General features: G+C 39.0%; 1 protein-coding gene and 1 non-coding gene across 2 annotated transcripts; both read right to left on the bottom strand.

The window, feature by feature from the left end:
• Positions 1 to 5290: 5290 nt before the first annotated feature.
• Positions 5291 to 5755, bottom strand: LOC110009863 (uncharacterized). The gene has a single exon (XM_020680492.1). It carries the CDS (start codon positions 5753 to 5755, stop codon positions 5291 to 5293), a length of 465 nt encoding a protein of 154 aa, XP_020536151.1.
• Positions 5756 to 13813: 8058 nt separating this feature from the next.
• On the bottom strand, positions 13814 to 13920 carry LOC149494231 (small nucleolar RNA R71). Its single transcript, XR_016322359.1, has one exon. It is a non-coding gene; the product is annotated as a small nucleolar RNA R71 (small nucleolar RNA).
• Between the last annotated feature and the right edge of the window lie 8552 nt (positions 13921 to 22472).

Below are 22472 nucleotides of genomic sequence, written 5' to 3'. Positions count from 1 at the left end.
ATAATTCGGGTCCTCGCGTCCTTCCCTAACTTGATTTGGAGGAAGACTCGACCTCTTTGGTCGTTAACCATTGTGGAGCTCTGATCCAGCTGCATCACGAGTGCAAGGGTATAACCACACTAAACTTAAATCTTTATCAACTAAGCTCGGTTCGTCCGGCACCTTATATCTATCAAGCACGGTCCATCTAGCACATAGCATGCTTTGAAGCCCGGTCCGTCTGGTAAAACTAATAAAACCAGTTTTCAACTCTAAGCTCGGTTTGCTCAGCAAACCTTTTAAGCCCACTCCTCAAGTGGCACCCTCAAAACCCTACCATCCTGATCGATGGTAGAACTTCGTGCACCTTGATCCTCATGCAAACGAGAGGCATACTTACGGATTTCAGCCTAGGTAGCGAGGCCCCCAACCAAACTGACCGGTTAGGATTTACAAGAATGTGTCTCATGACCTAGAATCCTCGATAAACGAGGCTAGAGTCGGGCTCCCCTCCAAATTACATACCCTTTATTTGTTTATTTACTTTTAATGCACTATATTCCTAATATTGCCATGTATTATTAGTATGCTCATGCATTGCAGGGTTTTTTTCCTTAATATTTATTTGAAAACAAAAACAAATTAAAGTGGCGACTCAATCACATTAGACACCTGTCAAAGCACTCCAAAGAGCGAACCTGACATAACTTAAGTGCTAAACAGAGCCACAATCTATTAATCTGACCAACAAAAGGAATCGTAAGGAGTTCGTCCCAGTTTCCGTGATGAATCGGTCAATGGGCCCGACCGGATCAAGGACTCCATCATTCGAACATCCTTTCCCTCGGTGCTCGACGGGAGCGCACAACGAGTGACTCTACTAGGGAATTAAACATTTTTTACAAACTAAAAAATGTAGTAAGAGGACTACCGGTAAGCTTCAAATCTCCGGTTTGGGTCTTATTGAAAAATCACCTTTGCATACATTCAGATGCATCATTTGTGATCCTTTCCCATCATTAGAATTAAGCAAACCAAGTTGCTATTATCACTTAGGGGCAATCTTCCTTAGAGCTGCCTCGAGTAGAGAAAGCTGCTCACCCAATCCTGGGTACCTCTGTTCCTCAGTAGGATAAAGGGTTTGGCATACGAATCGTTCCATTTGATACGACATGGTCAAATGACGAGGTATATTCCAACTCTAGCGGATGGAACCCTTAAACTAATCCACCAAAAGCATGTAATGACCCTAGAACCAATCCCTAGGATTACATGCACCAACAATCATGAAACAATTTTGGCATGACATTCACGCATTCAAGCATTTCATGTCATGGACCAAGAAGTATACCTAAACCCATGGTTCCTCCAAAACCCGTGGTCCAACCCAAACACCAAACTAGTGGTCAAAACCTAAATATTAACTAGTAGTCCAAACCTAAACACCAACCAATGGTCCAAACCCAAACAAACAACTGATGGTTCAACCCAAACCCATGGTCAAAACCTAAACACTAATCAGTGGTCCAAACCCATGGTCAAACCTAGGGTTCAATCTAAAACCATGTGTAGACACTTAAATTTTGCCCTTAAAAAGTTAAGTGATGGTACACTGTTTTTTATATAAAATTGGATCGGGATTCCCGATCGCCCTGGTTCTTAGGCTAATGGTCCATGGCTGAGATTATCCTTATATTTAACCATTTTTACTTTTTCGGGTTACCAAGCATTTCGCGATGAAACCGGGACTGAGAAGCCCGACACACTTTTCGGTGCACTACCTCATTTCGCATGCCACTCGGTCTAATTTGGTAAAAGTGGGCTCAATCCCGTTGTAGGGCCAAACAGTGGCATTTTTGCCACGTCAGCCCTAAATGGGGCCAATCACCCTCAAATGCCTATAGATAGACATTGGGGGGTGAGCCTAAGGGGAGGATTTTTTGGAACTAAGGGGAAACTCTTGCTATTTTGAAACTAAACCTAAAGATTCAAAGTCAACCAGTGTTAACCTTTGATCTAAGTTGAGATTTTATTGCTTAATCAATCAAAAACCCTTGAGATCAATCAAAAATCCTAAAAAACACATACCTTAATCTTGAATCTCGGACTATTGGATCAAGAACCAAATGCTTGGGTTTCTTCATCCATTTTTGAAAAAATCTTCAAAGAAATCCTCAAAGATAGTTTCTGAGAACCTTAATCTTATTCCTGCACCTTTTTCTTTCTTTTTTCAATGCTTTGAACACCTCTTTTCGACCTGGTTGTGAGGAAAACCGAGGATCAACCAATAAGGGATCTTTGTGCCACTGTGGTGCACAACCTAAGAAAGTGGCAACGCACTGCATATGGCATGCGTCACAGGATTTTGGCTCGCGCCACATGAACCTAGATTTTCCCTGTTTCGACTCATAACGCATTTGAACCTTCTTGATTTGGAAAGGCCTTGTGCCACCTCGTGGGGCGCATGCCACACCCATATGATGTGTAATACCTTAACACCATGTATCTAAGGACAAATAGTGCTGGGATGCTACAAAACATATCATACAGATCATTAATAGAAATATAAGTCGCACCATGTGTTTAACAGTAAAAACTAATATCATAAATTTTCTTACCTTTCACAACAGTCATATATAATTATATACATGAGCAAACATAATTTAAAGTTACTTAATACATGGTGGACATTAAGGAGTTTTAAACTCCTACAAGCATATTTACAAACTGAATATGTGACATATGCAGACATAATTGATCCCGGCCTTTGTTCCATTTCTATCAGTCTAAATAGATGGAATGTTGACTTCTAATGCCTCCTAATGCCCAAATCTAGAAAAACATTAGCTTTTTATATGAGATGCTTCTTAGTGAGTAAAAACCATCATAATGATTATTAATCATACAACAAAAATCAACCATCTGAATCGGGGCACACAGTACACTCCCAATATTTTAGAACATTTCAAACTCCTTGGGCCATCGATGCCCAGCATCAACAATTATCAAATAATAATAGCCACTCATCACATCATTCACAGCAATAGTGTGTAGATATCACATCATTCTCATTGACAGAAATTTAGATCATGGTCATTCAAGGCATCACATATACGATACTATAGAAATATATTTAAGAAGGATAATGCAGATGATTGTAAGTATCAGATAACATATTTCAGAGATCAGATTTAGCTGACCAGCTTTCAGATCAGATATTTTGAGCATGCAACTCTAGATTACAGATTTATGAGCACGCAGCTCCAGATAACAGATTTATGAGCATGCAGCTCTAGATAACAGATTTATGAGCACGTAGTTCTAGATACAGATCAGATTCACGAGTTGGTAATGACAGTCATAACTTCCTTTTGTCTCAGATGCAGACATGACAGAATTGCATTCACAGATTAGGCTCATTGGCCTCAGAATAACACATACCTTTTTGCTTAACCTATCCCTTTTCAGAATGAATCATATGCTTTGCATTCACAGGTTAGGCTCATTGGCCTCGGAATGACACATACATTTTGCTTACTTGCCTTTTTTCAGATAAATCATTTCTTTTTTAGATCATAATATCAAGAATTGAATAATATCATAACTGATATATCAAACAAATCATTCGTCACATACAAATAATCATCATAAGCTTTTACTCACAGTACATAGAGCTGTAGCTTTAGGGCTTGGAAGAGCCTGCTTCTTCACCTTCTCCTATGATCCTTTTACCTATATGAATAAGCAAGCACCTTAATTCTCATTTAGGCATTTAATCAAACATTTGGTGTGCATGACTTAAATGCTTAATATTTTTATTCCTATTTGTATTTTTGAATTCCCAGAGAATTCCATGTAATCCCCAATAATCAGTAAATAATCCTGTAATCTTAATTTAATCAATTACTCATCAATTAACATTATTAAAATTCACCATAATATCACCATTTAATGAATATTTCTTAAGCTCTTTAAACTTCCATAATCATATAAATATGGTAACTTCAATTTAAGCACCATTCCTTTCAAACTAACACTTGATCACATAATTAGAATGCTTAATCAACTGATTAAATTCATCAATTCAAAACGAAATGACCATTTCCAAGGTCATTTTGAGTTGGCAGAATTTCTATCTTTGGCCTTAGGTGAGATTTTCTCAATTCAATTAAATTAAGGCTTAAATAATGGTTTATATAATCAATACTAACTAATTAATAATTTAAATCACATTTATTTCACTTATTAGCATCAAAATCAATCTCCCCTTCAAAATATCTACTTTGAAACCCTAGCTCAAACTTCTCCAAATCATGAAAATAACATAAACTAAATAGAGATTAAGTTACCTTAGATGATTTCCAACAAAAATCCTTTGAAAGTCAAGTTGAATTCTTAGCACCTTAAGCTTTCTTCTTCTTCTTCTCTCTTTATGCGTCGACCTCTCCTTTTCTCTTTTTTATTTCCTTTTTGTTCTTTGGTTTTTGCTATTACTTAGCCTTTTATAAACTAACAAGTCATGTGCAAGCACATGACCTATTAATCTCCCTTTAACTCCTCAAATTCTCATGTATTCTTGTTTTTACCCACATTTGTAATTATGACTTTTCTTTTATGTTAATCAAATACATAATTCTCCATTAACACTTAATTAATCTCATTTAGGCCCTAACTAAACATCTTAGATGATTTAACATCAAGTGATTAAGTATTTAATCAAAATACTAATTGAGGTGCTTCTCGTGCTAGCTTCTCATCACTGTGACTTGAGCACATTTGACCTTCTTCTGATTAATCTGCATAATCATTTTCTACTTTCATTAACTAAGGATTTTGTAATTAACACTCTCTTACTAGCATATTAAGGTAAATCTTAATCAACTTAATCATCAAAATAGACATAATTTTCCATAAGAATCTCACTATTCCTTCTTGAGTTAACTCATACATAAACACCATATATAGGTGTACTGAGAGGCTTTAAAGAATACACACACACACACACACACACACACACATATATATACACCTTCTGAGTCTAAGACAAAATGTTAAGCTTTCTGGGTTCAGAGCTTATTCAGACTCATGAATTTGCATATTCACATTATTATCATATGCTTGTGTGCATGGTCGTGCTTAGGTATATCATTGCCCAATATCATCACAAGCAAATTGTAAATGCATTATATATATATATATATATATATATATATATATATATACATTCATGTTACATGTGTCATGTTCATAAATGCAGACGTATGATCACGATATGGTGTTTCAGGTCCAGGATGTTACAATTCTTCCCTCCTTAAGAAATTTCATCCTCAAAATTTTTACCTGATTCAGGGAATAAGTGGGGGTAATTCTGCCTCATATGTTGTTTTGTTTCCCATTTAGCTTCCTTTCTATAATGGTTTTGCCAAAGAACTTTTACCAATGGTATCTCCTTATTTCTCAATTTTTTAGTTTGATATCGAATAATAGCAACTGGTTCTTCAACATAACTTAAATGATCAGACACTTGAATATCCTGAGTTTGTATCACATGTGATGGGTCTGATCGATACCTTCTGAGCATGCTTACATGTAATACATCATGGATCTGAGCTAATTCTGGAGGCAATGCTAATCTATAAGCTAAGGGGCCAATTCTTTCAAGGATCTCATAAGGGCCAATGTATCTTGGGCTTAGTTTGCCCTTTTGACCAAACCTGGTAACCCCTTTCCATGGTGAAACTTTGAGAAAAACCTTTTCTCGAACTTGATATTCCATTTCCTATCTGTGTTGATCCGCATGGCTTTTTTGTCTATCCTGGGTTGTTTTAAGCTTATTTTTTATAATTCTCACTTTGTTGACAGTTTCTTGCACTATCTCAAGTCCTTCTAGTATTCTAGCACCTTCTTCATCCCAGTACAAGGGACTTCTGCACATTCTACCATATAGTGCCTCATACGGTGCCATGCCAATACTACTATGGTACTGATTATTATAAGAAAATTCAATTAGGTCAATGTATTATTCCCACGATCCCTGAAATTCAAGTGTACATGCCCTTAATATCTCTTTAACAGTCTGTATGGTTCTTTCAAATTGTCCATCCGTTTGGGGTTGAAAGGTACTACTAAAATTCAATTTGGTACCCAAAGCATTCTGTAAACTAACCCAGAATGTAGAAGTGAATGATGGATCTCTATCAGAAACACTTGATACTAGCACACCATGAAGTTTTACAATATCATCTATGTATCTTTGGGCTAATTTTTCCAGTGAACTATCTAATCTAATAGGTAGGAATTGTGCTGACTTAGTCAATCTATCAACTATAACCCATAGTGCATCATTTCCTTTTGGGGTTCTAAGTAAACCCACAACAAAAATCCATAATGATTTTTCCCATTTCCACACAGGTATTATTAATGGGTGAAGTTTACCAACAGGTGTCTTGTGTTCAATTTTGATCTGTTGACATGTAAGACACTTAGAGACAAATTCAGCCACTTCTTTCTTTATCCTAGGCCACCAAAAGTAAGTTCTCAATGTGTGGTACATCTTGGTGGTTCAAGGATGCATAGCATAAGGTGCCATATGAGCTTCCTCAAGAATCTCATTTCTTAGATCACTTATATCAAGTATACAGATCCTTTGCCCCATCATCAAAGTACCACTGCATCTGAAAATCTATACTCCATCATCAAAGTACCACTGCATCTGAAAATCTATACTCTGATTTCGCTTAACCTTCTCAATTATTTCATTTAGTTTAGGATCCTTGTTGTTGTTTTCGTACCGCCCCCGCGCGACTCGACAACATCCTTTCTATTTTATTTTGGATTGAAAGTGATCTTATTATGAAAAGTGGTGACAAAACATTTTATTGGATACGATACCGATAAATCGGTCTTATAAAACATTTTATGAGTCGCCACCCATTATTTCAGCAATGGGACCGTTTCCAATTTTATAAAAAGTGACTCCATTTTAAACCCAATTTTATTTAAGGCCAAATTATTAAAAAGATTGGTCAGGCGCACCAAGGTGATTCTGGGTAAGGGAATTGGGTATGTCGGCCCATTGGAAGCTGACGCCGGGAAAAACCGACCTCTTTTAACCTACGGTTTCTAATTTATTTTTAGTTAGAAAAGCCAAATTATTAATTTACTTAAACCCAACCCAAATGAATCGGACCGAGTTCTTATATGGAAAATTAATTAATCGTCCCAATCAAATCCAATTATTGCATTTAAAATCATTCAAACCATTCAAACCAAAGCAATTAAACCAAATAAATAAAAGACCCGCTCTTGCCTTATGGTTCAAGGCGGGCTACAAACCGAACCTAAAAATACACTCTACCCAATTCGAAATCAAACCCGAAAACCCTCAAACCAAAATCATGCACAATTACATTTTAGTATTCTAAACTTAATTAAATTGCAATCTGTTCATAATTGGTCATCTTCGGATTTATTGGAGAGATTAAAATTTATTTTGTACAAAATTTATTTTAATTTAAAAAAAATTATTTCTGCAATCCTCGAACAGTAGCGTCACACAGCTGTTCTTTGGAAGAACAGTCGCGTGACGGATCCAATAGTCACATAACGGAACTACTAAAAATAGAATAGCTGCGTCACGCAGCTAGTAGTTCCGTGACCTAACTGTTCATAATCTGGAAAATAGAATACTGGGCATGAAAATAAAATTTTGAACATGAACAGTTCCGTCACACATCTACCAGATCCGTTACGGAGCCACTGACTGCGTGACGCGGCTGCTCTAGTCCGAGCTCTGTTTTAAATGATTTGTTTAGATCGTTCTTTTATTTAAATATGCTTTAAAAGGATCGAAAATGACCACGGATGAACAAAATACAGTTTAACTAAGATTAAACTACTAAAACAATAACAAAATAAATAATAAACAAATAAAAATACAAAAAGTGTAAAGAAATTACCTAATCCTCAGATTGAGGATTGTGAATGGCTTAAATGCCTTAACGAATCGTGGTTAAGGCGCTCCAGAAGCTTTGTCAACAAGGATTTAAACACTCACCCTTTTTCTCTCTTAATTTTTCTCTTTTTATGCTTTTGTTTTTACCCTAATTGATATCTGATAGCTATTTTTCTTTAAAGAAGCTCAAAAGAGTCTCTGGAGAAAAACGTAGTCGAAGATGTGTTTTTTAGACACCCTCAAAAACCTATCTCGAATGAGAGAAAAAGATAAATTTATAGAAGTAGGGCAACAGAGGATAGCTGCATCACGCAGCTTATAGCTGCGTGACAGATCTAGCCAGATGCGTGATGTAGCTTACTTGGTGGACCACAACTACGTGTCGTTCAGATTAAAAAAACATCGTGTCGACGCTCTTGATAACGACATACAAATCTGAGTTGCATTAGAGTTGCGTGACACACCTTATAGTGCCGTCACGCACCTGTGTAGCTGCGTGACGCAACTCTGACGCAGTTAGAAACTTATTTTCAGTTTTAGTTTGAATCCTTGGATTGAAAGACTTCTAGATAGCATTAACCCATTCATTTCGCATCCTCATATCCTCATCGGATCAAGTGGGGGCATAAAGACACACGTCAACAGTTTGCCCCCCACTTTATCATTAATCGTGTAAACAATTAATGTTAAAGTGGCCTACTGACGCGCCTTCAATCTTGGGTTGAATCTGGTCACGTCCAAAGGTCAGTTTAATCAGCTTTGTTGGCTCCCGTCGGATCTGTGATCATCTCCAAAGCTCAGTTTGATTGGCTTTGAGGATACCTCCGAAGCTCGGTTTAGTTAGCTTGAAGGACTTTGATTGTCATGGTCAGCCCACCTTGGTAGGTATTGTCCGCTTTGGGCCACGCAGGCCCACACGGTTTTGTCCCTTGGGCCAGGCTTTTCAACCCACCCCAAAAGGCGCCTACCAGGTTAAGCTACCACCCCTCTTATGTACTGATCGTGAACCTTGTGCGTAGCCGATGTGGGATTTGCCTAAGGTGAGTGCACTGCCTCTCTGCAGCCACCGCTCACCCCCCCTTAGGGACTCAGCGCCCACGCTGAGGTTTGCCCCACCACCGGCCAGAGGAACAAGGCTTGGCTCTGATACCAAATGTCATGGTCAGCCCACCTTGGTAGGTATTGTCCGCTTTGGGCCACGCAGGCCCGCACGGTTTTGTCCCTTGGGCCAGGCTTTTCAACCCACCCCAAAAGGCGCCTACCAGGTTAAGCTACCACCCCTCTTATGTACTGATCGTGAACCTTGTGCGTAGCCGATGTGGGATTTGCCTAAGGTGAGTGCACTGCCTCTCTGCAGCCACCGCTCACCCCCCCTTAGGGACTCAGCGCCCACGCTGAGGTTTGCCCCACCACCGGCCAGAGGAACAAGGCTTGGCTCTGATACCAAATGTCATGGTCAGCCCACCTTGGTAGGTATTGTCCGCTTTGGGCCACGCAGGCCCGCACGGTTTTGTCCCTTGGGCCAGGCTTTTCAACCCACCCCAAAAGGCGCCTTTTGGGGTGGGTTGAAAAGCCTGGCCCAAGGGACAAAACCGTGCGGGCCTGCGTGGCCCAAAGCGGACAATACCTACCAAGGTGGGCTGACCATGACATTGATTGTCTTGATCATCCGGTCACGTCCAAAGCTCAGTCTGATCGGCTTTGTTGGCTCCAGTCAGATCTGCAAACAACTCCAAAGCGAGGTCTGATTGGCTTTGAAGTCACCTCCGAGGCTCGGTCTGGTCGGCCTGAAGGATTTTGGTTGTCTCCAAAGCTCAGTTTAATCGACTTTGTTGTTCACCTCCTCAGCTCAGTTTAATCGGCTTTAGAGGGTTTGGTTGTGTCCAAAGCTCAGTTTAATCGGCTTTGTTGTTCACCTCCTCAGCTCAGTTTAATCGGCTTTAGAGGGTTTGGTTGTGTCCAAAGCTCAGTTTAATCGGCTTTGTTGTTCACCTCCTCAGCTCAGTTTAATCGGCTTTAGAGGGTTTGGTTGTGTCCAAAGCTCAGTTTAATCGACTTTGTTGTTCACCTCCTCAGCTCAGTTTGATCGGCTTTAGAGGATTTGGTATAGAGATTGTCTTGACCAGCTTCGCAATGCACCATCACTAATTAAGAAAAGGATCCAAACAGCTTTGTGATACACCATCATTGCTTGGTGGGACCAACCGACTTCGAGAAACCATCACCGGTTGTCCTGAAAATATTTTCAAGAGAGAAAAAAGCAATTTCTGTGTACAAACAGATCTCGCCTTTGTCAAATGTTGGAGCGTCACATGCCCCCATGCCTTAGGGCAAAAGATTTTATTTTTGCCCCCAGTTTGGAATTTCGTCCCGGGACCAAAAATATTATCTTTTTAAGCAAACCTTGAAATTTTTTTTTTAAATTTTAGCAAAAATTTTGTTAAATTTTTCTAGTCCTAAATTTTCAGGTATACCCTTCCTGATGCGGTGTTTGAAAGAAAACTTACCTGAGGGTATTTGATGATTTTGCCCCTTGTGTGGCGAGTAGATGGAATTTTTGAAGTATACGAGCCGCACACTGACTCCAAATTGCCTAAATAAACCGACTTGGGCTTTGATGGGTTCTTGATGGGCTTGGGCCCATTAACCCTTTTCCTTTATAAGTAACCTTTTACTTTTCATTCTTTTTTACTTTTAAACTTTTAAACTTTTAAACTTCCAAACTCTCTAAACTCTAACAACTATGGCCCAAGTTCCCGAGATTCCTGCTTCTGCCTACACTCCCGAGATGGAGACTCTGGGTGTGATCCCGGATATCCCTGACTTCGAGGGCGATCGGATTCCTGTGAGCCGCAACGCCCTTACCTCCGGTATGCGGCCTCTTCAATTTCTTCCGGCACCGGGCTCCGATTTTCCAATTCGATACAATACCGACACGATGCGCGGTTTCTAGAGTGAGGTAAGTGAATTACGCTTGAATTTCTTACTGTCTGTGTGATTCTGGGTGATTTTTGAATGCATATTTGCGGTCTTTATGCTGTCTGTTCATCGACAGTGGCGTCACGCAGGAGAGAGTTGTGTGACGTAGCTGTTCTCTTATGAACAGTTGCGTGACGCAGCTGTTCTCTTGTGAATAGTGGCGTGACGCATCTGTTCAAAGCTGCATGACCCTCTATTTCTGAACTTTGATTTTGATCCTTTTGTGCATCGTGATGCCTTATTTGCTGCCTTGGAATGTGATGCCATGTTGAATCCGGCTTGTTTAGACCCTGTAAACTTATAGAAAAACACAGGAATTGGTAGATTAATGTTAGGTTTTCTCTTTTAGCTTTTGACAGATGCGTCACGCAGCTGTTCTTTGGAAGAACAGTTCTGTGACGCAGTCGCGAGCTAGGGGATGCAGCTCCTTGATAAGCTGCGTGGCACAGCACTGTAGTTGCGTGACACGATTGCAGTTGCGTGACGCGACTGTGTCCGACCAGAAACTTGAATGCTTTATTTCCTACAATTAAAAACAAATAAATGTTAGCCTAATGATAGGTATTAATTTCATAGTGTTTTTAATATAGTTTTTATTAGAATTTCAGTAAGTTTTTATTACTTTTATTTGATTTTAATTCACTTCAAGTATAATTGTGTTCAAAGCTTCCTTAATTCTTAATCCGCTTGATCTAAGAGAAAATTGTAGGAATTTAGCGCACAAAAGAACTTTACAATGCAAGACACTTAGCTTTTAGCACGCCCAGGCCGTGCTAGAAGCTAAGGAAACCAAAGGAGAGACAGAAGAGAGCACGACCAGGGTGGTGTCAAAAGGCACGGCCGTGCTACAATGGGACCAGGGCGTGTCAAGCCTAGCACGCCCATGGCAAATCTAGGCAGACTTCCAGAAGAAAGCATGCCCTGCCTGTGCTTGGTAGCACGCCCGTGCCTCAGGGAATCATTAGCCCGTGCTGCCTAGCACACCCCGTGTTTCACCAGCCAGATTTCCAGACTAAAGCACACCCAGCCCGTGCCATTAAGCACGCCCGTGCTGCGCAGGCGGAACCAGCGTGAACTAGATACGCAAATCAAGTTTTTTCTCACATGGGCCGACCTCAAGAAGTTTCCTAAACACACTAAACAAGACCTAGACCTATTTTGGGAGAAAAAGGAGTCCTAATCAAGAGAAAATCAAAAGCCTAAACAGTCATGATCTCCTACAAAGGATTTTGCACTAAATAAGGATTCTATTTCCTAAAAGGAATTAGACTTACCTCCAGGAGCTCTATATAAAGAGAAGAACTTCTCATTGCTAGGGATCTCGTTTTTTTGTGCAATTCTTTACATAATTCTCTCTCTCTAAAAGACTTCAAGCATCAAATAATTGTGCCAAGAATCAAGGAAGCCATCCACATAGTTGTGATACAGTTTTTATTCTAAACTCTTCATCTTGTTTCTTTCTTTTATTATTGTCTTTAAATATGATGAATGATTCAAGTATGATTGAGTTTAATTTAATTACTATGTCCAGCTAAACTCTTATACTAGGGATTTGATGTAATTTAATTCGATTCCAGTTTATAATATTAGATTTGTTTTTCTTTATTCTCGTTATAAATTATTATTGTGCTTAATGCTTCCAGGCAGAAAATTTCCCCTGGATTGAGTTATTTCAATAATCACATTCGGGAGAAGGGTTATTGATATGAAAAAGATAATAATTTACTTGAGAATAATAACTTGATGCGGAAGCTTTATGGTTTGACTCAAGGGGGGGTTTTCATAAGTTAATAAAGTATTAAGTTGTGAACTCACAAAACAACCATAAAACCTAATGATCTGATTTATGTTTAATTTCACTATTATAGATAGGTAATTAATCTGGATTAGAATAGCTAACAATAAATCCTGAGAGCTTGTTAGTAACTTTAGGGTTATTTCTCCTACTTGAACAATTAAAGTTGATTAATGAACTAATAGATTAAGCTGGATAGAATTAAGTGAAATCAAATTCCCTAGTAGCTTAGTTCTCTGATTTCTTTTCACCTGAATTTTGTGTTGATCTCTTCTGTTTTTACTTTAAAGTTTATTTACCTTATAGCAATTTTCTCTTACCATCGTCTAAATAATAATAGGTTAACATAATTTTAGTAATTGATAAACAATCCCTGTGGATACGATACTCTCTTACTCTATATTACTTGTTGCGATTTCGTACACTTGCGAAAAATGCTGTCAAGTTTTTGGCGTCGTTGCCGGGGATTGGCGTATCAATATCAATATGAATTACCCTATTATTAATTTAGACACTCTTTTATTTAATTTTCTTTAAAGTACTGTTCCAGGTGTTTTATGCAAAGAAGATCGAGGAAGACTGAACCTCTAGTCTTTGATCCAGAAATTGAACGAACTCTTCGAAGGCTTAACGCTCCAAGAAAAACACAAGAAATAAAACTTGAACAACAAGCAGACATGGCCAACGAATACGAAAACGAGAATGAAAACATAGTCGGGCCACCACTTCAACATCCGGTTCGTACCTTAAGGGATTATACAACACCTAATCTGAATGGGACAACCTCAAGTATTACTAGACCTAGGGTAGAAGCTAATAACTTTGAGATTAAACCCGCAATTATCCAAATGCTCTCTACCTCTATCCAATATGGGGGTTTGCCTAGTGAAGATCCTAATGCCCAAATCACCAATTTTCTGGAAATTTGTGACACATTCAAACAAAATGGTGTTTCTGAAGATGCAATCAAATTAAGACTTTTTCCATTCACTCTTAGGGATAAAGCTAGATCATGGTTACAATCGTGTCCCGCTGGGAGTTTTACAACGTGGGATGAATTAGCTCAAAAATTCCTAGCTAAATTCTTTCCATCCTTAAAAACCACTAAGTTGCGCAATGAGATAATGACATTTGCTCATCATGATCAAGAGAGCTTGTATGAAGCTTGGGAAAGATTCAAGGACTTGTTAAGAAAGTGCCCACATCACAGCTTACCCAAGTGGTTACAGGTACAAACTTTCTATAATGCATTATCTCCTAACATCAAAATTACTTTAGATGCAGCTGCAGGTGGATCCTTTGAAAAGAAAGGAATTGATGAAGCATATGAGTTGATAGAGGAAATGGCAAGCAACAGCCACTACCAAAACAATACCGAAAGAAGAAGAACCGCAGGAGTCTATGAAATAGACGCCATTACAGCACTTAATGCCAAGGTAGATAACATGGTAAGGAAATTGGACATGTTAACTACTAATCCTGTAAATTCTGTTATGCAAATTTGTGATAGGTGCAATGGACAACATGGAATTGGGGAATGCATCATGGACTCCTTAAATCCACAAACTTTGGAGCAAGTGAACTATGTGATGAATCAAGGAAGAAAGAATTACCCTTATTCAAATTCATATGATAACAGGTTAAGGAATCATCCTAACCTATCCTATGGTAATCCTAACAATGCCTTGAATGCACCACCAGGGTTCCATCCTCCGGAAAAGAAATCTCATGATGACCTCCTCACTGCTCTTTCCAAATCACACATGGAGTTCATGAATGAAACTAGAGAGAACCATAAAATCCAGCAGGCTGCAATAAGAAATTTGGAGATTCAACTAGGGCAATTTGCAAACATGATGGCATCTCGACCTCAAGGTACGTTACCTAGCAATACTGAAAAAAATCCAAAAGAACAAGTGCAGGCTATCACCTTGAGAAGTGGCAAACAATTAGATGAACCTCCAAGGAAAGAAAAGGAAGAAAAAGAACAGCCAAAGGTGCCTATCATTGACTTAGAAGAAAAAGAAAAGGTAAAACCTTATGTTCCCCCTGTTCCCTTTCCACAAAGATTAAAGAAAGCACAAGATGACAAGAGCTTCCTCAAGTTTCTGGATGTGTTTAAGAAGCTTCAAATCAATATTCCTTTTGCTGAAGCTCTTGCTCAAATGCCTAGCTATGCTAAATTCCTAAAAGATATCTTGAGCAAGAAACGAAAAATTGATGATCAAGGAACGGTAATGTTAACCGAGGAGTGCAGTGCAATTATCCAAAACAAACTGCCTCCAAAGTTAAAAGATCCAGGAAGTTTTTCTATCCCTTGTAACATTGGTAATCTTGACTTTGAAAAGGCTTTGACGGATTTAGGTGCTAGCATTAATCTTATGTCCTATGAAGTTTTTAAGATGCTAGGTATGGGAGAGCTCAAACCAACAAGGATGTCGTTGCAATTAGCAGATCGTTCAATTAAATATCCCAGAGGGATTGTAGAAGACGTGCTTGTAAAGGTAGGTACATTCATCTTTTCTGTTGATTTTGTTATTCTTGACATTGATGAAGACAGGGAAGGATCTCTAATCCTGGGACGACCTTTTCTTGCAACTGCAAGAGCATTGATTGATGTCTATGAGGGTAAGTTGACTCTAAGAGTTGGACAGGAAGAGATTGTATTTGATGTACTTAAATCTTGTAAACTTCCTATGGACTATGGAGACTGTTTTAGAATTGATGTCGTCGATGAATGTGTGGAAAACACCTTGCATGTCAAAAATAACATTAATGAACCAAGCATCCTGAATGAAAAAGAAAAGGAACCACCTAAGCATGAACTAAAATAACTCCCACCTCATTTAAAACATGCATTCTTAGGTGAGAACCATTCTTTTCCTGTTATTATTTCTTCTCACTTAACGCTTGATCAAGAGGAAAGGTTGTTGCAGGTTCTACGTAGACACAAGAAAGCATTAGGGTGGTCTATCTCGGATCTACAAGGAATAAGCCCGAGTGTGTGCATGCATAAAATCTTGATGGAAGAAGACTACAAACCTTCAATCGAGCACCAAAGGTGACTGAATCCAAACATGAAGGAGGTTGTCAAGGCTGAAATCATCAAACTCCTAGATGCCGGTATCATTTATCCGATTTCATACAGTAATTAGGTAAGTCCTGTCCAAATTGTTCCAAAGAAGGGAGGTATGACTGTTATCTCTAATGAAAATAATGAACTAATCCCCACAAGAACAGTCACAGGTTGGCGTGTGTGCATAGATTATAGAAAACTAAATAAAGAAACACGCAAGGACCATTTTCCCCTACCCTTTATTGATCAAATGCTTGAAAGACTTGCAGGCTATCCTTTTTATTGTTTCTTGGATGGCTATTTAGGGTAATTTCAAATACCTATAGCTCCTGAAGACTAAGAGAAAACTACATTCACATGTCCTTATGGCACTTTTGCCTATAGGAGAATGCCTTTTAGGCTATGCAATGCCCCTACAACCTTTCAAAGGTGCATGATGTCCATCTTTTCAGACATGGTGGAAAAATTTATTGAGATATTCATGGATGATTTTTCTGTGTTTGGTTCTTCTTTCGATGCATGTCGTCATAATCTATCTTTAGTAATGCAACGATGTGAAGATACTAACCTTATGTTAAATTGGGAAAAATGTCACTTCATGGTTAGTGAAGGTATTGTCTTAGGGCATAAAATCTCTCAAAAAGGGATTGAAGTAGACAAGGCAAAAATTGAGGTAGTTGAAAAACTACCTCCTCCTAACACAGTGAAAGGTATAAGAAGTTTTCTTGGGCATGCAGGGTTTTACAGGAGATTCATAAAGGACTTTTCAAAAATCACTAAACCTCTTTGCAATCTATTAGTTAAAGATGTTCCTTTTGATTTTGACAAAGAGTGTTTAGATGCTTTTAAAAGGTTAAAGAAGGAGTTAATCTCAGCCCCGATCATCACTACACCAGATTGGACTTTACCCTTTGAACTAATGTGTGATGCTAGTGATCATGCCGTAGGAGCTGTTCTTGGACAAAGAAAAGACAAGAAGTTGCATGTTATTTACTATGCAAGTCGCACATTAAATGATGCGCAACTAAATTATGCAACTACGGAAAAAGAATTGCTAGCTATTGTTTTTGCCTTTGACAAATTCAGGGCATATCTAATTGGAGCTAAAACAATAGTCTACACAAATCACTCAGCCATCAAATACTTGCTGGAAAAGAAAGATGCAAAGCCGAGACTCATTCGTTGGGTACTTCTATTGCAAGAATTTGACCTTGAAATTCGCGACAAAAAGGGGACCGAGAACCTCGTTGCTGACCATCTTTCCAGGCTTCAATTGGGGGAAGAAGATACAAGCAAGCTACAAATCAATGAAAGCTTTCCCCATGAGCAACTTCTTCTAGTAGCAAATGCTCAAACCCCCTGGTACGCTGACATAGTTAATTATCTTGTTTGCGAAATTCCTCCTCCCAATTTTTCTTACCAACAAAGAAAAAAATTTTTTCATGATATCAAATTCTACTATTGGGAGGAGCCATTTTTGTTCAAGTATTGCAGTGATCAGCTATTCAGGAGATGTATACCTGAAACTGAAATAGAAAGTGTCCTTAAATTCTGTCATTCAATGGAATGTGGAGGTCACTTTGGAGCAAGCAAAACAGCTGCGCGTATACTAGAAAGTGGTTTGTATTGGCCTAACCTCTTTAAGGATGCTTATAACTATGTTCGTCTTTGTGATCGTTGTCAAAGGTTAGGTAACATTTTGAAGAGACATGAGATGCCCTTAAATAGCATCCTTGAAGTCGAAATCTTCGACGTATGGGGTCTGGACTTCATGGGACCTTTTCCACCATCATATTCAAATCAATACATTCTAGTGGCGGTGGATTATGTGTCAAAGTGGGCAGAGGCTGTTGCTCTTCTAAATAACGATGCCAAAAGTGTGATGAGCTTCATCAAGAAAAACATTTTTACAAGGCATGGCACTCCTCGAGCAATAATCACGGACAGAGGTAAGCATTTTTGCAATAAATATTTAGATTCCCTTCTTGCAAAATATGGTGTCACTCATCGTGTAGGTACTCCATATCATCCTCAAACAAGTGGACAAGTAGAGGTCACCAACAGAGAAATCAAAAAGATCCTCGAAACCACTGTTGGACAATCAAGAAAGGATTGGTCCAAAAAGTTAGACGATGCTCTATGGGCCTATAGAACGGCATTCAAAATGCCGATAGGTATGTCTCCATATCGCATGGTGTATGGTAAGGCTTGTCATCTTCCTGTAGAGTTAGAACATAAGGCGTTTTGGGCCATTCAATTTCTTAACTTTAATGCCAAAGAAGTGGGACAAAAGCGCTTGTTACAGCTAAACATGATGGATGAATTGCGCCTCCATGCTTATGAAAGTGCTAAAATATACAAAGATCGCACTAAACAATGGCACGATAAGCGCATTATCATGAGAGATCTAAAGGTAGGCCAGCAGGTGTTGCTCTATAACTCTAGGCTCCGGTTATTTCCTGGTAAGTTGCGCTCTATATGGTCTGGACCATTCACAATCAAGGAAATCTTTCCTCATGGCGCGATTGAAATAGTGGATGGTAAGACTACTCGAAGTTTCAAGGTAAATGCTCAACGTTTGAGAAGCTATCATAATGACAACTTTGAACCCATCAAGAGTACAATTGGTCTTGCTTAGCCTAAACTAGGTTAAGTGCGTCGAACTTAACGACGTTAAACAAAAGTGCTTGTGGGAGACAACCCATCTAATTTTCTTGCTAAATTTTCGTTCCATTCATTTGATTTTATTTTCTGTTTTAATTGTCAAATTCCCAAATTTTCTCCATAAGTGTTCTTTTGTTTTAGTTAGAGTTTTTTGTAGGAAAAAGTGAAAATCCAGAGCAGAGCACGCCCTGGCCGTGCTAGGTGGCACGCCCGTGACATAGGGTGAGGAGCCAGCACGCCCAGGCATGCCTCACAGCACGCCCGTGCGTTTTTCAAAGGTGCTGACACTTGAGAGGTCAGGGAGAAGCACGCCCCAGGCGTGCCAGATAGCACGCCCGTGCTATCTGCAGGCAATTTTTCAACTTGAGGGTCAGAGAAGAGCACGCTCCTGCCGTGCCCATCAACACGCCCGTGCCATAGAGAAGGGAAAAATTCACTTGAAAGGTCAGGGACAAGCACGCCCCAGGCGTGCCAGATAGCACGCCCGTGCTATCCGCAGGCGGTTTTTAACAAGGGAGAGGCAGAGAAGAGCACGCCCAAGCTGTGCTCAGTCGCACGCCCGTGCTACTTGCGCGACAATTATCAGCCCAAGGGTCAGAGAGAAGCACGCCCCAGGCGTGCTCAGCAGCACGCCAATGCCAGGTACGCTTCTTCTTTTATTTTGCAGGTCAGAGGAAAGCACGACCAGGCCGTGCTTATCAGCACGACCGTGCCACGATCAGACCCACTCATTAATTGGCGCCCCTATTTAAAGAGCACGCCTTCAACTCCTCTCTTTTCCATCTCGCAAGCCCTAGCTGTCATCCTTCTCTCTCAAATTTTCTCTTTTCTTCTCCCTTTTCTCTCAAATCAAACACTCTCCACCCAAAATTTTCATATAATCAACTCCAACAATGCCTCCTAGATACAAGCGCAGCAGACCCGCATCCTCCGTTGCTGCTCGAAAGCGTTCAAATACGCGATCCTCCACGGCTCCTCAACCTCCTTCACCTCCTGCACTTCCATTCGAGTTTGCCTCATCCGAGCAACAAGAAAGGTACACAAAACTATCTCTTCGACCTATTTTACCGAATAGATTTATTGATGAAGCTACTTTAGCACAAGTGGGTCTTAGAGACATTGTGTTAGAACCTCTTAGACGAATAGGGTGGGGGGCAATTTCTTGACATGAAGGACTTAGTATATGCACCATTAACTCTAGAATTTCTAAGTTCTTATTCCTCTTTTATCCCGCTTTTGCCTACATCTCCCCCGAGCAAGATTCGATTTAGGCTTCTTAGCCAAGATTTTGAACTGTCTGTGAATGAGATTAGCCAAATTTTCGAATTTCCCACAGAGAATAGTCAGATACAAGTACCTAGTGATTTTAATGCACGTAATGCTTGGAACCATTTTACTGAGGAAGTAAATTATAATCCTAGGTATTCAAAAGCCTCTAAATTGAAAAATCCTGGCCTTAGATACGTGCATAAATTCTTATCTAATACTATCTTTGGAAGGAGCGAAAGTGATGGGGTTCTGAGTTTAAATGAGTTATACTTCTTGTGGGCCATTGAAAGAGGAATTCTACTCAATGTTGGGTATTGGTTGTGCCAAAGATTTGCAAGAGTGGCTAGAGCCGACAAAGGGGCTATAATGATGGGGTGTTTTGTGACCCGCATTGCTAGATATTTACATGAGAGTGTTGGAGGGGGACGGGGTACCCGAATGGATTTAGATGTTATGATCCACATGAAATTAATCAAAAAGGTCGGGGATGCGTATCGAATAGTGGGTGCTCCAGAGGTCAATCCTGATGATGTAGGAGCAGAGGCAGCAGGTGGTGCTAACATGGAGGAGGACAATCCTCCCCCTTTTACCTCTTCTTTTGGTGTAGGTACATCCGGCGCTGGTCCATCGTTCCAAGGCACCTCCAACATGTCAAATGATGAAGTCCTTGCAAGAATGATGTCTCGAATGGACCTTTTTGACACACGCCTTAACGGGATGGAAACGATGATCACAGACCGTTTCCAGTCCATCGAAATCATGAATGACAGTCTTGATTCTAGGATGGATACCATGCAAGGCCAACTCCAGACCATTCTCCAGCTTCTGCAGCCACCCCCACCACCGGAGAATTGACGGATTTCTCGCTTCTCTTTTGTTTTGTTTATGTTTATTTTTGTTCTAGTACATTGTCTTAGTTGCTTTCATTTTAATTTGTTTGTTATTTGAATTTTTTTTAACTTCTTAGTAGTTTTTGTTCTTAATGTTTAGTTGCTCTTTTAGCTAAGACACATTCCACAACCATTCTATTGTATTGTTCAATACAATGTTGGTAAGATTTCTTCTTCTCTCTTACTGCTTTCCTTCTAGTAATGCAATAAGTTTGGGGAATTTATACACATTGGGGACAATGTGATTGATTGAATTGGGGGAAGGGAATTTTAGCTAAAAATTTTTTGTTTTTGCTTAACATGTTTGGAATGATTACAAGTAAGCTTGAAAGGTCTCATGTCTAGCAATAAGTGTTAAATATAGTTGATTCTCAATTCTAGCATATTTAAGCTCTGAATTTGAAATTTTGACTTAAACATGTTCATTGATCTAAATTATTTGTTTCTAGATTTTTAAACACTGATTTTTATGAAAGTTATGATTTATAGGTTTGTTTTACTCTAAAGTTATCTAAACCTTGGCATTCCTAGAACAAAAATTAGAACTCCTTTCGAGGCGGAAAATTTAAATGTTTACATTTTGAAAGAGATGATTTAGGCAATTTTTGTTGAAACCTATATTTAGCCTAGACCACCTAAGTTAAATATATGACCCTTGAAACCAACTTTGAAGCCTTAAACCGTAAAATTTTCTTCTTCACCCTCAATAAACCGAGCCCTCAAAGCCAAATTCAATTTTCCTACCCTAAGTACAAAGGATCGTATGATTGAAAGATTCATCTTTTAATTAGAATATAGCAACAAAAGAGGGAGAACTTATCAATTAATACTAGCAAATAAAGAAAAAGAAGAAAGAATCGAGAAAGAGGCACATGAAAAACAATCAAAAGAATTCAAGAAGAATGGAAAAAGCAAGGAAGAAAAGTACCAAAATATTAAGAAAAGACCTTGCCCAAGATGCCTCTAGCTAGTAAGAAAGTTTCAAAACAGGCACTCCCTAGAACTAGTAAAAGTTTAATTAAAATAGAATCTTGAATATTATACATTCTTTTGTACTCTTTGACTACGTTTTATCCCTTTCTTTGATTAAGCAAAATATGCACCAAGAAAAAGCCCCATTACAACCCAGAATAAAGATCTTTTGATCTTTTAATCGTATGCATTTAAATCGTGGAGAAAGGATGACTAATTCTGCATATGGGAATGCCACTTTTGCACTATCAATTGTCTTATTTTAAAAAGGTTGAAAATTCTTTAGATGATTCATGTCCTATTTATCATAAATTGAATAAGTATTAGTGTTGACAATCTCTTTAAACTTATATTTTACTCAATGAACGTGCTTTATTCAAGAATAAAAGTCAAGCTTAAGTATGAATAGCATGGAGAACGATTGGGTTTATTCACTTGTTTACTAATCATGATATCTTGAAAGTTTATTGAGATCATCTCCAACCATGGTAAGTTAGTGTCGTCAAATTATTTTTCTTTTAGTTTTGTTGCTTGAGGACAAGCAATGGTTTAAGTTTGGGGAATTTTGATAGGTATTAATTTCATAGTGTTTTTAATATAGTTTTTATTAGAATTTCAGTAAGTTTTTATTACTTTAATTTGATTTTAATTCACTTCTAGTATAATTGTGTTCAAAGCTTCCTTGATTCTTAATCCGCTTGATCTAAGAGAAAATTGTAGGAATTTGGCGCAGAAAAGAACTTTACAATGCAAGACACTTAGCTTTTAGCACGCCCAGGCCGTGCTAAAAGGCACAACCGTGCTAGAAGCTAAGGAAACCAAAGGAGAGACAGAAGAGAGCACGGCCAGGGTGGTGTCAAAAGGCACGGCCGTGCTACAATGGGACCAGGGCGT

This window comes from Jatropha curcas, chromosome 8, assembly GCF_041381405.1.
Source record: "Jatropha curcas cultivar XTBG-Jc1 chromosome 8, XTBG_Jcur_1.0, whole genome shotgun sequence".
Taxonomy (NCBI): domain Eukaryota; kingdom Viridiplantae; phylum Streptophyta; class Magnoliopsida; order Malpighiales; family Euphorbiaceae; genus Jatropha; species Jatropha curcas.
The sequence above is the reverse complement of the archived record's forward strand: the minus strand, read 5'-3'. Positions and strand labels throughout refer to the sequence as shown.

What these genes read in the sequence shown, in the direction of transcription:
- LOC110009863 (XM_020680492.1), bottom strand. Translation starts at nt 5,755, where the DNA reads ATGGAATATCAAGTTCGAGAAAAGGTTTTTCTCAAAGTTTCACCATGG.